The sequence below is a fragment of the Lichenostomus cassidix genome, chromosome Z (assembly GCF_008360975.1).
Source record: "Lichenostomus cassidix isolate B80296 chromosome Z, HeHo_3.0, whole genome shotgun sequence".
NCBI classification, from domain to species: Eukaryota; Metazoa; Chordata; class Aves; order Passeriformes; family Meliphagidae; genus Lichenostomus; species Lichenostomus cassidix.
The window spans coordinates 15,014,229-15,033,110 of record NC_139511.1 but is presented as its reverse complement, the minus strand read 5'-3'; the positions used below and the strand labels follow the sequence as shown (position 1 = coordinate 15,033,110).

The 18,882-nt window shown below is 36.1% G+C and overlaps 1 protein-coding gene and 1 long non-coding RNA gene across 7 annotated transcripts in view; one reads left to right on the top strand and one right to left on the bottom strand.

Moving 5' to 3' along the window:
* Positions 1 to 18,882, top strand: part of MCTP1 (multiple C2 and transmembrane domain containing 1) — a 215,131-nt gene that overhangs the window by 85,717 nt on the left and 110,532 nt on the right. For all 6 annotated transcript variants that reach the window (XM_085041938.1, XM_085041937.1, XM_085041936.1 and 3 more), the window contains 2 exons: positions 5,735 to 5,921; positions 10,833 to 10,926. In XM_085041938.1, the coding sequence (XP_084898064.1) occupies positions 5,735 to 5,921; positions 10,833 to 10,926 (281 nt within the window). The remainder of the gene's footprint in view (positions 1 to 5,734; positions 5,922 to 10,832; positions 10,927 to 18,882) is intronic.
* On the bottom strand, positions 2,312 to 8,016 carry LOC146424420 (uncharacterized). The gene is made up of 3 exons (XR_014846691.1): positions 7,973 to 8,016; positions 5,641 to 5,756; positions 2,312 to 2,533 (listed from the first exon to the last, which is right to left on the bottom strand). It is a non-coding gene; the product is annotated as an uncharacterized LOC146424420 (long non-coding RNA).

The following is an 18,882-nucleotide window of genomic DNA, read 5'->3' as shown; positions in this document are numbered from 1 at the left end:
AGTGGCAAAATAAGAGGAAGAGAGAAGGAAATATGGAATGACCAGCTTAGACATGAGGAGCATGACAGTGTGTAAAAAATGGTGGCGAGTGCAAATAGGGTTTTGTGACAATTTATGAAAGGCATAGATTGGAGCTCTGTGAAAGCTCTTGCAAAATTTCTTGGACCAAATAGTGAGGAGAGAACTATATAGAGAGACATAATGTTCATCAAAGCAATAGCCTGATTTAGCAGATGAAAGTGTTAATTTTGCTGCAGAGAAATTGCACTGGTGACAGCACTAACAGTCTGTAGTATGTGGTTGTGCCATGGGAACAACCTAGGAAATACCACATCATAAACCAATTGTAAATAATTTCTGCCTGGGCAATATCAAAAATAAATCTGTAGTTTTATAGTGAAGAACTATGCTTAGGAAAATGTTAATCTGTCATTTCAAAATCCATCAACAGAATATTGTGGCATGGACTGTATTTCTTCTAGCAAGCAACAAACAGTAATTCTGTTTTCAGTAATTCTGTATTCAGGCATTGCTTGGTGGCTGGTGAAATTGTGTTTCATGGAGCTCTCATATTTCTGTTACCATGACTGACTTACCCCAAACTGCAGGGCTCTTTCCTGCATTCCATGTGTTACTACGTGGCAACTGACAGTGCTGTTCTTCAGGTCCTGCTGAGGTCTGCCCTCCCAGCTTCCCAGGGATCCCCTCCAGCTTCCCCAGCTAAGCACCACTCTTGTCTTTAGTCAGTGTCTTGCTTAGCTGAGGTACAGTCTCCAACCCCTTTGGGACCTTCCCTGGTTTTCAGTCTATCACCTCTATCAACCACCTATCACAAGCATCATGTGGAGTCCATAATTTAATTTCTTTCTCATTATCTTTACAGTTAAAAATGTCACGCTCCAATTCTTCCAAGAAATTCACATTACTGCAGTCAACACTTAGTGTTTCTGAGATGTGTCATTATCTGCTAGTGCTTTGCAAAATTTTTCGTCTCCTTTTGTTTCTTGGTTTTACTGGAACATTTTACTCTGTTCATAAAGGATATGGAGTCTCGCAAATTGTAGCAGTTCATGCCTTGCTGCTTCTGATGTGTGTCCAGCTCAGTTCTAATTGCGGAATCACACAGTTTCCTCTCCTTGGCATCCTCTGGAGCAGCATAGACCTGGATCACAGTGGAGTTAAAAATCTGTGTTCCTGAACAAGTCATGATGGTAATTAAGTTGCCTGGTTTGTAGCCAAGTGGTGCTTTTCTGTCCCTATCACTTAGGATTGTGCCAGTTCCTCTTTTATGCTTTATTTTGTCATGTGAGAAAACGATCTCACTATCTGCTGTCTCTCACTTGCCTGGCCACCTGGCTTTTAAGAGGCCTTCTGTGTCATGTTGCTACCTTTGTAATTCATTCATTAGCAAGAATATTTCACTAGGGTGCCAACACAGTCTTACATTCCAGGTTCTGTTAGAACTAAAGAGGGGAGGTGATTTTTACCTGTTAGACATGCTGATAATAAAATACTACATATAGTTCTGCCTTCCACAGTTTAAAAAGGTTGCAGGAGAATTTCACTGGATCAGAAAAGTTACAAAAAGTCATTTGAGGGCTGTAGGAGATATGTTCCTAGGAAATGTATAGGGAGCTGAAGGTATTTAGCATATCAAAAGGAAGATCAAGAAGAGATATGATTATAGTGTATGAGTTCCTTCACTAGAAGAAAACATGAAACACTAAAGGGTTTTTCAACTGGTAAGGAAAGGCATAAAAAGAATCAAAGGCCAGATATATTCAAATTAAAAATAAATCTGAAATATATTTCTGAAATTTTATGTGATTAACACACTGAACACAGTTTCAGACAAGTGGTAGATTCCCCTTGAACCTTCAAATCTTCCTCCATGGGAGCTGTACCCTGTTTTTGAGCAATTTATCTGCGGTAACTTTGGCACATGAGCTTGATGCACTTTTGTGGTTTCTTTCCCTTCTGATCTCTCAACGCCTGAAAATCCAGATACACATGGTGCCTGGTAATGTTCATGTGCAGAACTGATAGGTGGGATACATGCCCTGGCCAGCCAGGGGAATTGCTCCAGTGCTCCTGCCCACCACTTGTAGTGCCAGCACCAGTGTGCACTGAAGGGGCTTTGGAAGATACAGAAAAACTCAAACTTCTCTGAAAACTACAGTTTTCCTTTATAACTACATTTACAAATCACTATAAATGTGATTTATAGTCATGCTTGGAAATCTGCCTGTGGAGTTCATGGCAGTTTTTTGTCCATAATTCTTCAGGCAGATCTCATTACAGGTGGAAAAAGTATTTTCCTTTAGCAGCAGCATGTAAGCAATAATTCCTTAAGAAACAGAGTTGTCCAATGTTACTATTTTCTCATGTTTTCAGTGTGACAGCTGCTGGTCATATGCAACTTCTCGCCTTCTCAAAATGGCTGAAATTTTTCATGGTCCTCAATTTGGTGTTGAAAACAGGACAAAAATTTCTTCATCCTCAAAGCATTTTTGTCCATCCTCCATGGAGACAGCTATGGGAGACAAATGTCTTTTTAGAGAACATCTTAACTGATATAAAAACCAGCACTGCTAAAGCTTTTAAGTGTGGAATACTTGTATATAATACCAGTAAACTATGAAGAGATATTGTCAACTTGAGCTTTCCAAAAATATTTACATTTGGAAAATGGATATTTTCCAAGCAGATACTTACCTTTGGAAGTATTTTGTTAGCTTCAGTCCTTCTAAGGAAATGTCACACAAAAAAGGAATTTTGTGGTTTTCCTATTGGAGTCTGACAAGGTTATTCCAGGATAGGGTTAGTTTTTAGGTAATACTGTAATAAAATCAGACTTCCTTCCCTTTTTTTGGTCCCATACAAAGATCTGGTGAGGACAGAGGAGATCTAACAAAAAATTATTTGATTTCTTATTTTCTTGGTTTTTTTTTTAGGATAAATTTGCATTAATGTCATAATTTTTATGATGAAAAAATCAACTGCTAATGGGAAAAAAATTGCAATTTTTCTTATAGTATCTGTAACTTGGAAAGTCTTATCACTTTACTGAAGCACATGTGTTGTAAATACACTCCCCTTATGCTTGATGCTCATTGAGCCTCAATACTTTCAAGTTAGGCATATGTGAGCTACATCTCCTGCAGGGCCAGGGGAGAGGACCTGGCACAGGGTGAGAAATCTGCCTTCACCTGACCATGTGCGCATAGAGACGCTCTTAACCTGGACTTCTGTAAAGTGTGGAGGTGATAGTCCTTAATGGAAGAACCCTGTATTTTTATCAGATTATCTGAGGGCCCTTGAGAGGATAATTTTCCTTTAAAACGATTAAGGCTTTTACTGGAAAAAATTTTCCAGCTCTCTTCCTACCCTCTGTATGATTTTAGGAAATAACAAGCTGGTGATGGTCTGTTCATAAAGGTTTATCAAGCAGGTGATAGATACATATTTCTCAGGTAATCTGTTCTAGATGTGGTGTTATTAGGAATATTTCATTGCCATTGGAAAGGTGTACAGGTAAAATCAAATTGTTGGTTGACTCTTTTAAATAAAAAATTAAAAACTAAATAAAAATTAATTAAAAATAAATAAAAATTAAATACAAATTAATATGGACTATTCATGTTGCTATAGTGTTGTAACTTCAAGAATTTAAGAAATCAGATCTTGTAGCCCTGACATATTACCCTGTAATTTCACACTTATTGCTTTTTTCTGGTGGATATATATGAGGTAGCTTTTGTTGCCTGTTTTTGAGTGAGGGGTGGATTATTTCTGCATTACTGGCGTCATAATGGCTTTCTGATCCTTATACTGACTTTAAGATAGTTTAGACTGGTTCTTTGAATGATTTTTGGTTGAAGACTCAATATTGTTGCTGAGTCCTATTTTTGAGAGGTATCTGTTTTGAAATTAAGTATCAAAGAGTATTTAACACCAGGGGTGTTTTAACCTACATAGTTTTGAATTTGGTTACAGTATTTGCTAACTTAAGGTGGGCTTTATATTCCTCGCTGCATCTTAAATAAAAATTTGACTGTCCATGTACACGTGCAAAACTTGTATTGACTACCAGTCTCCACTCATATCAACACCTTTATTTTTCCTTGCTGTTGTTAATGTAATTTCTCACTCCCTATCATTCAAGGAGTTCAAAATCGAAGGAAAACATTAAGCTCAGAATGCAATATGAGTTAGAAATTTTTTTCATTTTAAGATAATTGAACCTTGTTACTGTATGAGCTTTGCACTAGTTTAGGCAGCTGCCCAACAGGCAGTGTCTTTAAAAACAATAAAAGACAATTTTTCTGTAATAAATATAGTCTGCCTGAGATAGCACAATGCTCATTTTATGAAGCTGCATTTATTCTCATAATTGGCTATTCTTGTCCTTAAATGGCTATTTATTCATGACTGCCACCTTTTTCTCTGTTTATTGGTCCTGCAGTGACCACGTTATCTTTGTCTTCAAAATCAATTGACATTTTATGAGAAGAGTTTGCTAGATGTTTAGAGTAGTGAATTCGTGGCATATAGTACATGTGCTTGTCACATTAAATAACTGCTGTTGAAAATAGGGTATTCAGTGGCTAAACTATACCTAGAATGTATTAACTTCTATCCGTACTATGACTGTTTTTATTTAGAGTAAAATTTGACAAAACTCATTTTGGGGTGCTGTAAGTATTCCAAATAGTGCATTTTCACAGAAATTCCCATCCCTTGCAAGCTGGCATTACACTGCACACAGGCATTGTATTTATATACGTGCTCAGAGTTACAGTCTAGAAAAGTTCAAACTTGCACATCATGCAAATCAAAGTGTTAAAACGTCTAAGCTGTGCTCAGACTAATTACCAACACTAAGATATTATTGTTTTATTTAAAAGGTTATAGTCAGCTCTTTGGTGACAGAGATACTGTTTTTCCTTCCATGTTTTGCCTTATATTTTTAAAGATGTTGCAATGCTGTTTGCTGTCTGGCACGCATGGAATCATTCTTTGTTAGTTCAGTGTATGGTACAGCCAGAGTTATTCAGAAGGGGATCAAGCAGGGCAGATTGGCTTCAGCCACTCTGCATATACTCTGCACAGTTATGTGTAGTCCCTGCTCATTACAGCCTGAGACATTTTGTTAAAACAGGGGGTTGTGGCATCAGATTTTACCCTGGGTGCCTGCTTGAAGATTTGACCCACACATTGCTCACTGCATGACAGCTGAGCCTTTCAAGAGGTGCTGAAGTTGTTTTTCTATGCTCAGTCATCTCAGCCATCACAATTAACTCCATGTAGAATTTTATTTTTTTAAGAAAGGGTTTTTACTGTTGTTAGGTGGAAAAATGTTCAAGTGAAAACTTATGTTTTCTGTTTATACAAGGGGTGTAATTAAAAGAAAAATTTGCATCTGAAGGTGGATTTTTTAAAATTCTCTTTGACTGCATTTGAGTAAAAAATATTGGCTAATCTTGTTTCTAGTGTCTTTACATTCTTATTAATTGTGATTTTTCACTTCAAAACTATTTGTGTAGCTCCAAAGAAAAAAAAGGGAAACAAGCGGCATGGGTTAAAGCTGAAGACAAATTCAGATATTTTTTTAGAAACGGGGTGGGAGTTTCTGCTTACTTGGGTTTTTTTGTCCATTTGAATACAAACAAGCCAATGTGCTCTTGTTTGATGTGAGAAAAACCACATGCTGATGGAGAATGTGTGTTTCTAGGTGCCAGGTTGACCTGTCGACCCTGAGTAAAGAACAAACGCACAAGTTGGAGTTGCCGCTAGAGGAGGGAGAGGGTTTCCTGGTGTTGCTGGTCACTCTCACAGCATCAGCTGCAGTCACTATCTCTGACCTCTCCATCAACTCCCTGGAGGACCAGAAGGAGCGAGAGGAGATACTGAAGAGATATGTATGAAGTTCTCTTTCACCCTTTGTTAGCAAAATATTGGCCTATATGAAAAATAACTATCATGAGGGGGAAATCTAAATATATCTCTTCTATTCTAATCACACCTAGCCAATGACAATCATTTAAACTAGTTATTAATATACAAATAGTTACAGCCGATACAGGTGACATCAAGAAGGGTACAAATGCTCTTCATACAACAAGGTATTTTTTACATGGTAATTCAACTGTTTGATAAGGTGTCACAAAAAGAAATTAATTTTACTGCCTTGCAGATAATTTTTACCAAGCACAAAGTAACTAAGAGATTATTCAGCAACTGTACAGTTTCTAGTGATTGTTTACCACTAAATAGTTTGAAGTGATAACGGTTTTCAGCTTTTTTTGGATCATCTGTTAAGGGCAACAAAACTTACTTTCTGTCTTCATATTACAGGCTGAAGCACATCAAAATTGTTGTTTCAAACAATGTTTCCATTTAAAAATATTCTGAAGCAAATTATTTTAATTTGCCAATGTCCTCACATTACACAGAATCTTTGTAGTTTTATCAAAGCAACAGAGAGGGGAGCTCTTACTCCAGCATTTGCTAATACCTAAATCAGTAAAAGTAACTGTCTCACTACGCATGAGGAAAGAAAGAAAAAAAAGCTATTTCCACTTGCAATTACAAAGCTTTTATTGTACAATGCTGCCAGGTGTTTAGAAGGGCTTCTCTAGACACTCAGCCATTAAACCAAGGTCTGACTATCAAAGAGGCTGCTTAATTTATTTTTAAGATTTTAAAATATTCCTATTCCATGACGGACATACTTTCAATAACTGAATTTAATAAAGATGTACCTTATCGGGCTGTGCAGATAACATGAAGTCCTAGTACTAATGCTGTACAATATTCTTCAAACAGATTAGCAGGATGTGTGCTTCAGCAAATTTATTCTGTCTATCTCCCCTGAATCAGCTGTCTGCTAATGCTTGTACAACTCATACACCAATAGTGTTATCATAAACACAATTTAATAGAGGTGACTTAGTGAGGCTAAATATAATATTCCAATATGAACTGAAGGCTAAGGTATTGTCCACCATCTCTGAAAAATAATTACAATTAAGAGAGTTACTGCAGATTTTGGAATCTACCAAGACAGTTTGTGGTTGTCAAAATGGATGTCTATAAATAGAATAATTTTTTGATGGATATGTTTTTGAGGTGCTTCTTGCTACCAACAGCAACAATAACCTATTTCTATAGTTTATTCTGTGTGATGATATAGCAGACAAGTGATACTGATGATTTTGATTATTTCAGTCACAGTGTAGAAACATGTTACGACTGTGTGCTATTAATAATTTTTCCTAAATTCTCTTTTTTTGTCCCCAGTATAAAGCATTATTATGTGGCATAAGATTTATCTGGTTTATTTCTCTTTCCTGCATGTACATGGATATGTGTCTGTTCATATATTTACATTGCTGTATGCATTTGAAAACATTAGGAAGATATTCATAGGTATGACTTTCTCATTATATGTTTCTTAAAATCGTGGCATTTACATACCTTTTTGATAAATTCTACTTTTTTATTAAAATTACCAGCAGAAGAAAGAAATTACCAGGATTAACTTAATTCAAGTAGTTTTTTCACTGATGTTCAATTTGACTTTGGTGTTCGTATCTCCACTTCAGAACTAAATACAAAGACAACGTACACAATTAGCAAGATGTAGAGTTCCCTGTTGAGTGCCTGTATTTTTGGGTTTATTTTCTGTCCTCTTAAAAAAAATCTAGCTTCCATTTGAGAAATGTGTTTTGCACCCTTTCCGTGGCCAAAAACAGTTAATGAGCTGACCTTGCCATCAGTTCAAATAGCCTTAGAAAATGACTCTATTACTGTCACTTAACCATTTGTAGCTGAACATCAGAGCCTTACAAATTAAACAGGCATTACTGTTTGAACCATTATTTTACCACAATTGTCTGAAAAGATTAATTCCTTTTGGGGTGAGGAGGGGGGCACATTAATGGGTACAGACCAAGAGAGATTGTATGACCTTTTCAGAACTGGTGTGCTGAACTCATGGTCCCCCTTGTCACAGTTTAAAAACCAGAGGAGCTAGTTTAGAGAAGTTGTTAGCATTCCATTTTTATTATGACATTTCACAGTCATCCGATTTAATGTCCCTTGACCAGATTGTCCACTGTGAGACGATGGGCTTGAAATGTTATTTAGAGCATTGATAAAAGGTGAGCAGTTCTAAGATGACAGCGAGTCATAAGGCTGGTGGTGTGACATTAATTTTCTCCATAACAGAGATGGAATAAGACGTCATGGTGACAAGCTGTCAATCAGTACTAGCCCCTCAGTGTATCTCAATGCCATAGGATGGGGTATTGCTTCTCCCATAATAGAGCTGAACTGAGATGCTCTTCCTGACAGCTGCTGCAGCCATACAGAAAATATATTATACAGCCTTTCATTAAAAAAATAAAGAAGACTCATCTCCAGAGCATTTCAATCTTTTCCCATCTATTGAGGGCTGAAAAGATTCCCAACAAATCACAGATTCCTCTGCTATGGAAATTTTAGGCTTCAGAAACTATGCAGGTTTTTGATACCTTGAACAATAATCATAAATAAGAAGATAGAATAACATCTGATAAATCATTACTTAAAGTTATCTATTTAAAGTAATGTATTAAAGTAATTTGCTTCTCCCAGAGCCTCTATTATGGCATTGTATTCATTTTCATCAGTCTCCCCAGTCAGTATGTGCAGTAAATGAATCTAAGCCAGCTACTTTCTGGAAATAAAAGCTCAAAAATTCTGTAGGATTCGAACAAAGGTGGCAAAGTCAAGTACAGCACTGGCACATTTTTGAAGAGTGAGCTAGCCAGGATAAAATTTGGAAAAAGGGGACTGTATGGCATCGTAGAAGCAGGTGCTGTTGCTTGTCTTGCTTTGTATTTGGTTTTTGCTTTGTTTTATTTCTACAGCTTGATGTTTGTTTTGGTCATTGGGAAACTTGGGTAGAATGTGGAAACATTTTTGTAAATCCTTTTTACTTCATCATGGTATTATAGCAAAATTATCTCTGTTCTAGTACCAGTTCTGATAAGAAGCTTCCAAACCAAATCATCATTGTAATAAATGAGGGGTGTCAAGATGCTTTTGAATTATACCAGTGCTATCTGTAACACCATCTCTGCTACCCTCACCTTGTAAGCTTGTAAACAAGGGGTTGAGTGTGTGCTGATTAAAGTTGACCATCAGTATTTTGAAGTCATATTTATGATGATTATCTTACTAAAATTGGAAAAAATTTGTTTACCATTACCCCATACCATACCATACCATAGTATGATGCATGTAACATATGGACTACTACACTTAATTGGTTTTTTTTTTTTAAGTTCAGTATAGCAAGGTTAAATCTTCCCTGTAAACAGCAAATGGTCAGCTGGGGCTTGTGAAATTAATATCAGTGGGATTTAACTGTTAAAATTGTCTTATTACTAGAAAGACAGGGTGAATATTGTACGTTTAACATACTAATGGATAGATTTTCTGTGCAAAAACATACTGTTGTTTGTGCAGGCTGACATTTAATATTTCATTTAAGTAGCATTTGTGGTTTTTAGCTTCAGTGATGTAGTTTATTCTTGTTTGCCGTAACAGTAAATTTTCCTCTGTCATAAATTAAGGAACTGTTGATTTGATTTTTTTCCTGATGCTTGCTTTTTGTAGAAATCTGGACATTGTCATAGGCAGTGGAAAAAGTTTTACCACATTAAAATTGTAGAAAAGACTACAGGTACTAAATTAATAAGTCTAGATTTTAAAATATTTCAAAATATAGGTATGGTCTGGTATTTATGAACAAGACTTTTAAAACCAACCAAAAATGAGACCACATATATGGATTTGCAAATTTGATTTTAGTTAATTCTTTTGGAGTTCCTCCCCTAGGTGATCTAAGAACTGAACAATAAAGTCAGGTTTGTTATTAATTGATTCCAGATTCAAAGTTGCATTCAGTGTTCTATCATTTAAAACTCTGCAAATTTTATATTATATTAAAAGTAAGCATTTGAGAATTATAGCATGTCACACCTAATTAGTGCAGTACTCCCAAATTTTTACTTTCAGTTACTTGAAAGAGCAGCAAGGAATGTGTTTTCAGTGAGCTAAGTCTGTGTTGTATGAATAAATGCAAATGTTAGTGTAGTGTACTCTTTCTTCTTCCTCTTTTTAATACATGTAGGTATTGAAGAAATTTATGCTAAAAATATAATGACTTATGGTAAGAGCTTTCTGCCATGGAATTTGAAAAATACTTTAATTCTTTTTTATCCTTTTTGCATGTGATTATTATAGAAGTTATTAAGTTGTTGTTATCCTGTTTTGATTGCTTTTGCTGATGTTATTCGCAAGCTTATATAGGTATATATGGTATATGCAAGCTTGCATATAATGGTCGACTACAAAAAACTATATTGGTCCTAGGTCACTGCTCAAGATAATATTGGAGCTATCAAAGGGGAAACATGAACATAGATCTTGCAAAATAATTCAGAGATTAATTTTTTTGTGCAAATTTTGTTAATACTGTTATAATTTCAAATTTTGAAGTGCAGTTATTCACGCAGTATTAAGGGATTAATTCACTAGAATCAGTGTTACATTTTACCATTCATATTCTAATTTTTACTTTGTAATTTTTATTGATAAGTTACAGTTGCAAAATATAGGAAGAAATGCAAACAACTGTGCATTCTTCAGTGGATAATATTTAAAAATCTGAGGAAGTAGACAGAATTATAGTATATCTGAGTTAGGGAGGAGACCATTAATATTGCTTTGGTTTGTATCTTTTGCAATCCAGAATTATTTTTCTTTTTATTATTTTTTAGAGTCCAATGATGATGTTCCATAACATCAGTGATGTGGGATTTCTTCAGGTGAAGGTCATCAGGGCAGAAGCATTGATGGCAGCTGATGTCACAGGCAAGGATTCATTTAGTTTCTGTGACACTAAATACCATAGTAAGGTTTGGTGTTTTTAGAACTGGGGGAAAAAAATGCTTAAAACAGAAGTTCATCTAGAGGTTATATTCTGTTTGTGCACTTTCACCTTCTGCTCATTAATGACAAAATCTAAACACAAAGAAATAAACCAAGGCAGCAAGTCACTCTAATGCTAGCAGAGCCCTGTGTAGGTTATTTCTCATAATGGTGAAATATACATTTCTCCCCGTCAGACATCCTACAAAAATTACAAAGAAGAAGCTTCCTTTTTTTTAGTACATGAAACTATACAAAACTATGAACTTTAAAACTGCATTCCAAGGGATAAGGCAAATAACAGGTTCCAGACCTAGATACTACTACTTAAAAGTTGTTGCCAAAAGAGCCTAGTTGATATCTGTCAGATATTTAGCAAGGCTGCTGTTGGTTTCAGACATTTCATCTGAATGCAGTTTACTGTAGCTCCTGTTAATCTTTTTAAGATAAGGGAAATAAGAATTTGTTTTTTATTTTCTATTTTATGTTATAAGTTGAATGGCTAATTTGACATGTTGCTTTGCTAAATAAAGAACAAATATTTCAGCCATACTGACCATATTTCTCCAGAAATGTCCCAAGTTATCTCCTCCAAGTACGATCACCTTCATACTGCACAAGTTGAATGGAGCAAAATGAGCTGCATCTGTGTCAGAAAACAAACTTCTCTGCTTTAAAATAATAATAAAAAAAATCAAAAATGAGAAGAAAATAAAATGAAACTAGAATAAATGTTCTGTTACAGGAGCAGTTGTAGATATAGAGCAACTCATTCAATTTTTAATATTTTTTAAAATTGACATGACTACCAGTATTTTAAGCAAGGTAATAGTGCAAACATTTTATTGCTGAAACTGATCATCCAGATAGTGGCACGCAAAATAACAGATTCTATTTTTGGGGAGGTTGTAGAAATGCTTCTAAAGATCCCTCCGTCTGCTTTGACCTTATAATCCAATGTTGTCTGAACAGAGAGAGAGATTAAGTTATTCAGGGGCAAATGGGATAATTCAGTCCCTGACCTCGTTCAGTCTTTGACTTTTCCAAATCAACATGTTATTTGTGCTGGTTGAAAAATTTTTTTGGAAATATATTTGATTCAATTAAAGATGTACAGAGCTACCAAAAATTTTCAGACATTATGTTTAGGATGACAGACAGGAAGATGGGGAAGAACACTCAATATCTTCTCTGTCCTGTATATTTTGTTTGTTAGTAAGACAAAGCATTTATACAGCAGATGTATTTTGTAAGATGGCTGCACAGTTCAGATGTGACAGAAATTTTGTATATTTTGGGCAAAAATAACCTGGTGTTTTGGAAAGAGGATGAAATGGTGTTATTATCTGCTATAGTAGTTTATAGCAATTTTTAGCGACTTACGTACAGGTCATTCACTTAAAATTAAACTTTGATAGTAACAGTGAGAAATAAAGTAGGTATTTAGTGATTGTCATTAAATCATGTTTGCAAAAATTATGTAAAAACTTGACCCACATTTGTTCAACTTAGTAATTAGTGCGGCAAGTGCTGTCATCAGTGGTGTTACACTGCTAAGGATTGCTTCTGTGAGTAAAAGCTGAGGACTAGTTTGCTCATCATACTGTGTTTTCAGAGTTAATCTTTTGCCCCTGAGTCTGAAAAGTAGCTAGAACAACTGCACAGTATCTGTGTGTTTTGCTCTGTTTCCTGTCCGCTGAACATACCCAATTTCACTTCCAGGAATCTTGTCATGTGAAGTAATAAATCAAAATTTATTAGTTTGAGCTGAGTAGATTTTTAAAATCCTTAATGTTCCATCATTAAATATAAGCTCAGAGGGAAAAAGATTTCTGTAATCTTTTAAGTAGTCATCAGTCTTACTACTATTACAAGGATTATTTTGCCTTTTAAAACGTGAAATTTTTCCTTTGTACCATACATTGAGCAGCATTGTAATACTGTACCAACTCTGTGTGAATAAAGAGCAATTGAGATTCCTCTTGAAAGAATGAGTAAAAAGCACAAATTACTTTTTAATGAAATCCTCAGTTCTACTTCCCTCAGAAAGCTTGTAGTCTCGCTCAGCGGAATGCGACTATGGTTAGGTTACTTTAGCTAAGCCCCTCATAAACTGTTGATAGCCAAGGGCAGTTATTTTTCTCCAGTTTCAATAGTCTGATGTTGGACAGTGCGCATCAAATCCTTGGTGTTAGTACAGACTTTTTTTAAAAAGAGTGATTAAAAGTGGTAGTTCAGGTCTCAGCTTACAATCCCCCTCACATGTACATGGAATGAATAATGTGCCAGGGTGAGCTGAAGTTTCAGTTAGCTTGTGGGCAGGGGAGCAAGTGAACACTACCAGTTTCAAAATGTGGTGCTGCTGGAACATGCCATAACTGGATATTAAAAATATCCCAGAAAAGAACAGTGAGACTTCTCATGCAATCCACTTGTCAGGAGATCCAGGAGAGGAAAAAACACTGAGGAGTTGTGCTTGAAAGCTCACCTTGGTTTTTGGGAGATCTGAAAAACAGGGTATCTTTCAGGACCAGGGTCTCTGGGAAAATTACTGAGTCTCTGAGGTTGTTTCCCCCAGGAGAAGTGTCTTTCCATGGTCAAACCACAATCTTAGGGATTCCACTAATGCAAAATTATGTTCTGTTGGAAAGTGTGGTCATAGCAAATTCACCTCTTTGGAAATTATGTGGTTTTTAGTATAATTTTTGAAACTGTAACCTAATGAATGGAAAGATATTGAGAATAAAGTTTATTTTTTCCTTCTCTGTCTGAGAAGAAGATTTCAGTTGAATCTTCCATTGTGTTTTAGCTATTCAGTGCAAGGCTGTTGTTTCCCTAAATCCTGTGTGACAAGGAGTTATTTCCCTGTTTCCCTACATGTTTGCTTCCTTGTGGTTTCTCTGGCAGACTTTCTCAAGGATTCAGCCGCTTGTAGAGCCCTGGCAGGATAGGTGCTGTGCCTACAATCGTTCTTTGATATGAAGAGATTTTCTTATGGTTCAGTGAAACCTGAAGTATAATGGACTCATAATGACAGTTGGCATCAGACATTATACATATGGTTTTCACCTAACCCATATGAATTATGGGCAGTAAAGCCCTTAATAAGCCCTTCACTGTGACATAGTTTAGGTTTAGGCAATCTCCAGATACACATATTCCTTCCACAGCATAGTCATAGTGGGTTGTAGTGGAAGGCTGCTGGCTTTGCAAGGCAGTGCCTGCATCTCCTTTATTGGGACAGATGCATTGCTCCTTTTCCTTGTGTCATGAAATAAAACTCAAAATCTCTGCCTAATCATTGATAAAAAGTAAGCAGAGTGGGAAAAGATGTGCCACAGGTTTGATTGATTTCAGCAAAAGTGCTGTGTTTTTAAGGAATAATAGTTAGCAACTCAGATTCATTAGCAGAGCAAAACCCAAGCTCTGTAAGATGGCCTGACTAGAAAATAGCTTGTTTTGCAGTCTTTGGGCTTTAATTAAGATGTGTTCAATTCTAGCCCCCTGTCTCCCTTCTCCCCCTGCCCCCACACTTCTTGCTGTGTCACAGACCAGCGATCAGATGCTTTCAGATGGTCCAGCCCATGACTTTGACCTTCTGCGAGGTCTTGTGTTCCCTGGGGAACCGTTCAGCTCATGAGGTCTGATTTCACACTTCCAGGATGCCTTGGCTCTCATAACAATGACAGGGAGACAAAGCCCTTTAGAGTGGGCCGCATGGGGACTTGTTTAAATTGGAAACTAGAGAGGAGTCAAGGAACAAGGTTACAGGCTACAGAATAGTGCTTTTAATAAAGAGCTCACAGCTCTGATTCAGCTCAAAGAGGGCTACCTCTGTACAATTAATTGAGACATTTATCTGGAGCATCTTAGGCCTCCACTTTCTCACAGAATTATGTGATAAATATCAGCTAAGAAGCAAATGAAATGTGCATGAAATGAATTTTTAACACTTTGATTACTGTGTCTTCAGTCTTCATTAGAAGTAAATTTATTTGTATTTCTGCCCTCATTATTAGTCAATTGTCTGTGTTTTTTCTGGGTACTGTGATTTCAGAACCTTATACATCAGAGATTTTACTAAAGAGTTTGGTGATATTTGGGTTTGTTTTCAAGTGGTTTTTTGGGCTTCTCCTCCTCTAAAGAGGAGAAACTAAGAATAGAAAATGAGTCAGATTTTTGATATCTCCCCTTTTTTTTTTTCAGTCTTATGTCTGGAATTTAGCCACTCTTCTAAGAAAATTCCATGTTAAATTTTTGATTACAGTACTTAAAAGTAGGATGAAGACACTAAGATGGCTAATTGAATGTAATTGTCTTTTCTAAAATCTGTCCTGCTAAACGGTCCTAACATCACATGTGCAAAACTGGTCTTTGAAATGGTTCTTCAAATGCTAGGAAATGTCAGAGTGATGAACACAAACATTAAACTCACAAAGGTATGGAAGCCTATGCATGTAAAATTGAAGGAATAAATTCAGAGGCCCTTTGGAAATACTGTTCCAAAAGTAATTTGCTCTGTCAATTAGTGCAAACAGATTTTCATATACACTTGAACTGTCTCCACAAAGTATAAAAATCTAGTAGACGGGCAGTCTTCTGTGGTATATAAAATATTTCATCAGGTCCTATCAAATAGGTCACCTGAAGACTTTGGTCCAGTATCATGTACACCAAAGGTACTGGATTTTAAGTATCAGCTCTAGCATAGTAATGCGAAAATTAGGATTTAAAAGATATTTTTGAAAGATATTTTATTCTTTTTTTTTTTGTTAACCATAGCATTTATAATTATATATATGGTGAAAGGATGACTTGTGATTAAATTTTTTTTTCTGGAAATATTCTTTGGAGATGAATTTAACTTGATTATGGCATTACACTGACTTGCCTTGTAAGATACCTCAGCATTCATGGTATCAGTGTGTTGCAACATGTTTGCATCAGCACAGATAGAATGGAATTATAATTTCCATTTTAAAGATGGAAAACTAAGAAAGGTTAACTGACTCAGCCCAGGCCAACAGAGCACGTCCTTGTCAAAGGTGGCATTTTGCTTGGGTTCTGTACTTAATCCATTAGATAAGGCAGCTTCTCATGCTATTGAGCCATTCCTCCTCCTGGCCAAAGGTCAGACTGACTGTTCTGCTGCAAGCAGCTGGCTGGCAGGGAGCTTGGAACAACATTAGTGACATTAGTGTCTGCATGAGTGGCACTGCCCCCCAGAGTCATGAACTGGCTGTCTTGTCTTCTGAAAAAATAAAGGCTTTTTTTGTTGTGGGGACTTGGATCTGTAATGGATAGGCATGGCCTGAGGTAGGAGAGAGTCGTAATAGCCTATGAAATATTCAAACAATATTTTGGCTTTCATAGCCATGTTAAAGTTGGTTGCACTTTGTGAAGTTATGGTTTGAGAACTTGGCTTTTAAATGTAGAAATTAAATTGAAATTCCTTACTGAGTTTTTAAACTGTACAAAGCATTTTTAGTTCAGTTTGGTAATATAATGTCAATAATGCAAAAATTTGTATAATATTTAGTTTAGAATAAGGCTAGTGATTTGATTAAAATAGGTTCATGGTTTGGCTAATGCTGAAATTGACTTTTTATCAGTTTTTGTATCTTTGTGAACTGATCAGTGGCAGGTAGAAGTTAAGTGTCAATCTATATTTAGCCTGCCACATGATTCCTTTTGTTGAGAGTACTTTTGAAATGGCAGAAATATGAAATTATTTGTTTCACTGGAGTTAAACTGAACCAATGCATGTTTTCTATAGCCATGGCAGAAGTACCTCTGCAGGGCTTATGGGTATCTAGCCCAATGCTATCTGGCTGTCCCTAGTGAGTTAATACTTCAGAAGTGCAATAATTTTTTGAGAGGACAGGTAGATCTGCCATGTGTTCTCTTGCTTGCATCTACTCTGAAGAGCAATTACATCAGTGGTAGTTCATAGAGGAAGAGTCCCTGGCAGCCTTAATTAAGAGAGGAAGAGCCTTTCTATGGTGACCAATAGTCTTTATGATTTTTCATTTTCATTCCTACAGGCTCGAATTTCAGTGAATGAAAATAGAAAAGCATGATGTTTATTACTGTGCACAAGTGTTTTCTTCCTTTCTAAAACAGATAATTATCCTACTGCATAAAATAGATATTTCTGTATTTTTGTTTACTAAAGTCTCCTGTTTTACAATATTAACTGGATAATATGCAGATGACATGCAGTTTTCTGGAGACAAATGCATGTATTTAATAGAGTTTTATAATAAAAAAGTATCACAATTGAGCTTCTATAAAACATGGCAAGCAAGAAGTGCAAATTTAAGATTTGACAGCTTTTCATCAAAGAAAGGTCTGCTTTGTGTACAAGTGGAGCTAGGAAGTGAGTGTGAAAGTGCACTTATATTGAAGTCTCTGTTTGGAAGAACTACTATGCCCCAAAATTAATTTTCGCTGGAAAGCAGTTTGGCAAGAATAAAAAATTTATATTGGATGATTTTTACCTCAGGGACCATTGAAGGACAGGTCTGTATAAATTGCCCAGAAATATGAATTATATCATATTTCAGTTTGACAGCTCTAACATTCAGGTAAAGTTCATAATTAGACAAATAAAAGATCCTTACAACTGAATTGGTCACATGTCTTTACCATCTCTTGTGATAAAATAGTACTTTTGTAGTTGAATTTGAGATGGCACACAGTGGCTTGTTGTTCTAGCTGCCCCCTACATTGGACAGTTCAGCTCACTTCCAGCCTGGAAGACAGGCTGCAGTGGTGTGTGTGAGAGAGACCAGTCCACCACCCATGACTGTTACACAAGGGTTCACAAGTCGCCTAATGTTTGGTGCTTGCTTATGTGTTCCAGCATAGAGAGCCAGATGAAAGTTCTGTGGTGTTTGAACTGATGGAAAGGCCTTTCCCAAACTTTTCACTAAAAACACAGGCAATGTAGTGCTGTGACTACTTGAGAAGAAAATCCAGAAGCTAAAATTGTGTGGAGATTAAAGCTTTTTTGTTTTGATTTTCTAAATATTTTGAGAAGCGATTAAAGGTTGCTTCTATCAGTCACTAACTATTCAGGTCTCGTTTCCATGATGAAAAAGTGCATTTTCTATTTTCTTGCTGGCGAAAAATGTTTTGGTGACTAACCAAAACAGATAATGAATCTGAGCTCCCAAGTGACTTTGATTTGTTTGTGAAGGAATTCCTGGGCTCTGGGGGACTTTGAGTTTTGAAGAAAAAGACCAAATAGCACATCCCTAGTTCCTGGTTGCTACCTCTTTTGGAGAACTGGGGCTGATTTCAGGTTATGGTTGTGCAGTTCATCCAGGGACATGTAGTTCTGAGAAATAAGATGACAAAAGACTAATTTTAATTAATGGGTGCATGATGTGCAATGCAAGGGACACAGTGCTGACTGAAGTAAAATACTTTTCTTAGATCTAAGTAAGGTAATCTCAATTTGTACTCTGGTCTTGCAATGTCTAAAGACATAGAATAGCACAAAACAAGGATATCTGTCAAACTAGATGCAACATGTGGCCTAAAATTCAAAAGCTTCAAAGATAAAAATAAAGATAAAATACAAATCTTCAAAAGATAAGTAGCTCTTTAGGGTTTTTTTCAGTCGTGGTATACATTACAAAGTAGAACTCCTAGAGTTCATTGTCAGATAGTCTAGTTCTGCAGTGGGTAAAGAGGGAAAAGAGGTGAGGGAGATCTGGCAAAGATTGAATAGTTCCTTTTCCTTCCAATTATGCATCTTATCTAAATTAGCAGCTTATTTCTATAATTTCAGGAGCCCTTAGGACTGTACAAGTAGAGACCAAAAAGCATGAGACACTACAGCAATAGAATGGATAAATGAGAGTAATTTAACTTTATGTTGAGGTTTTCTAC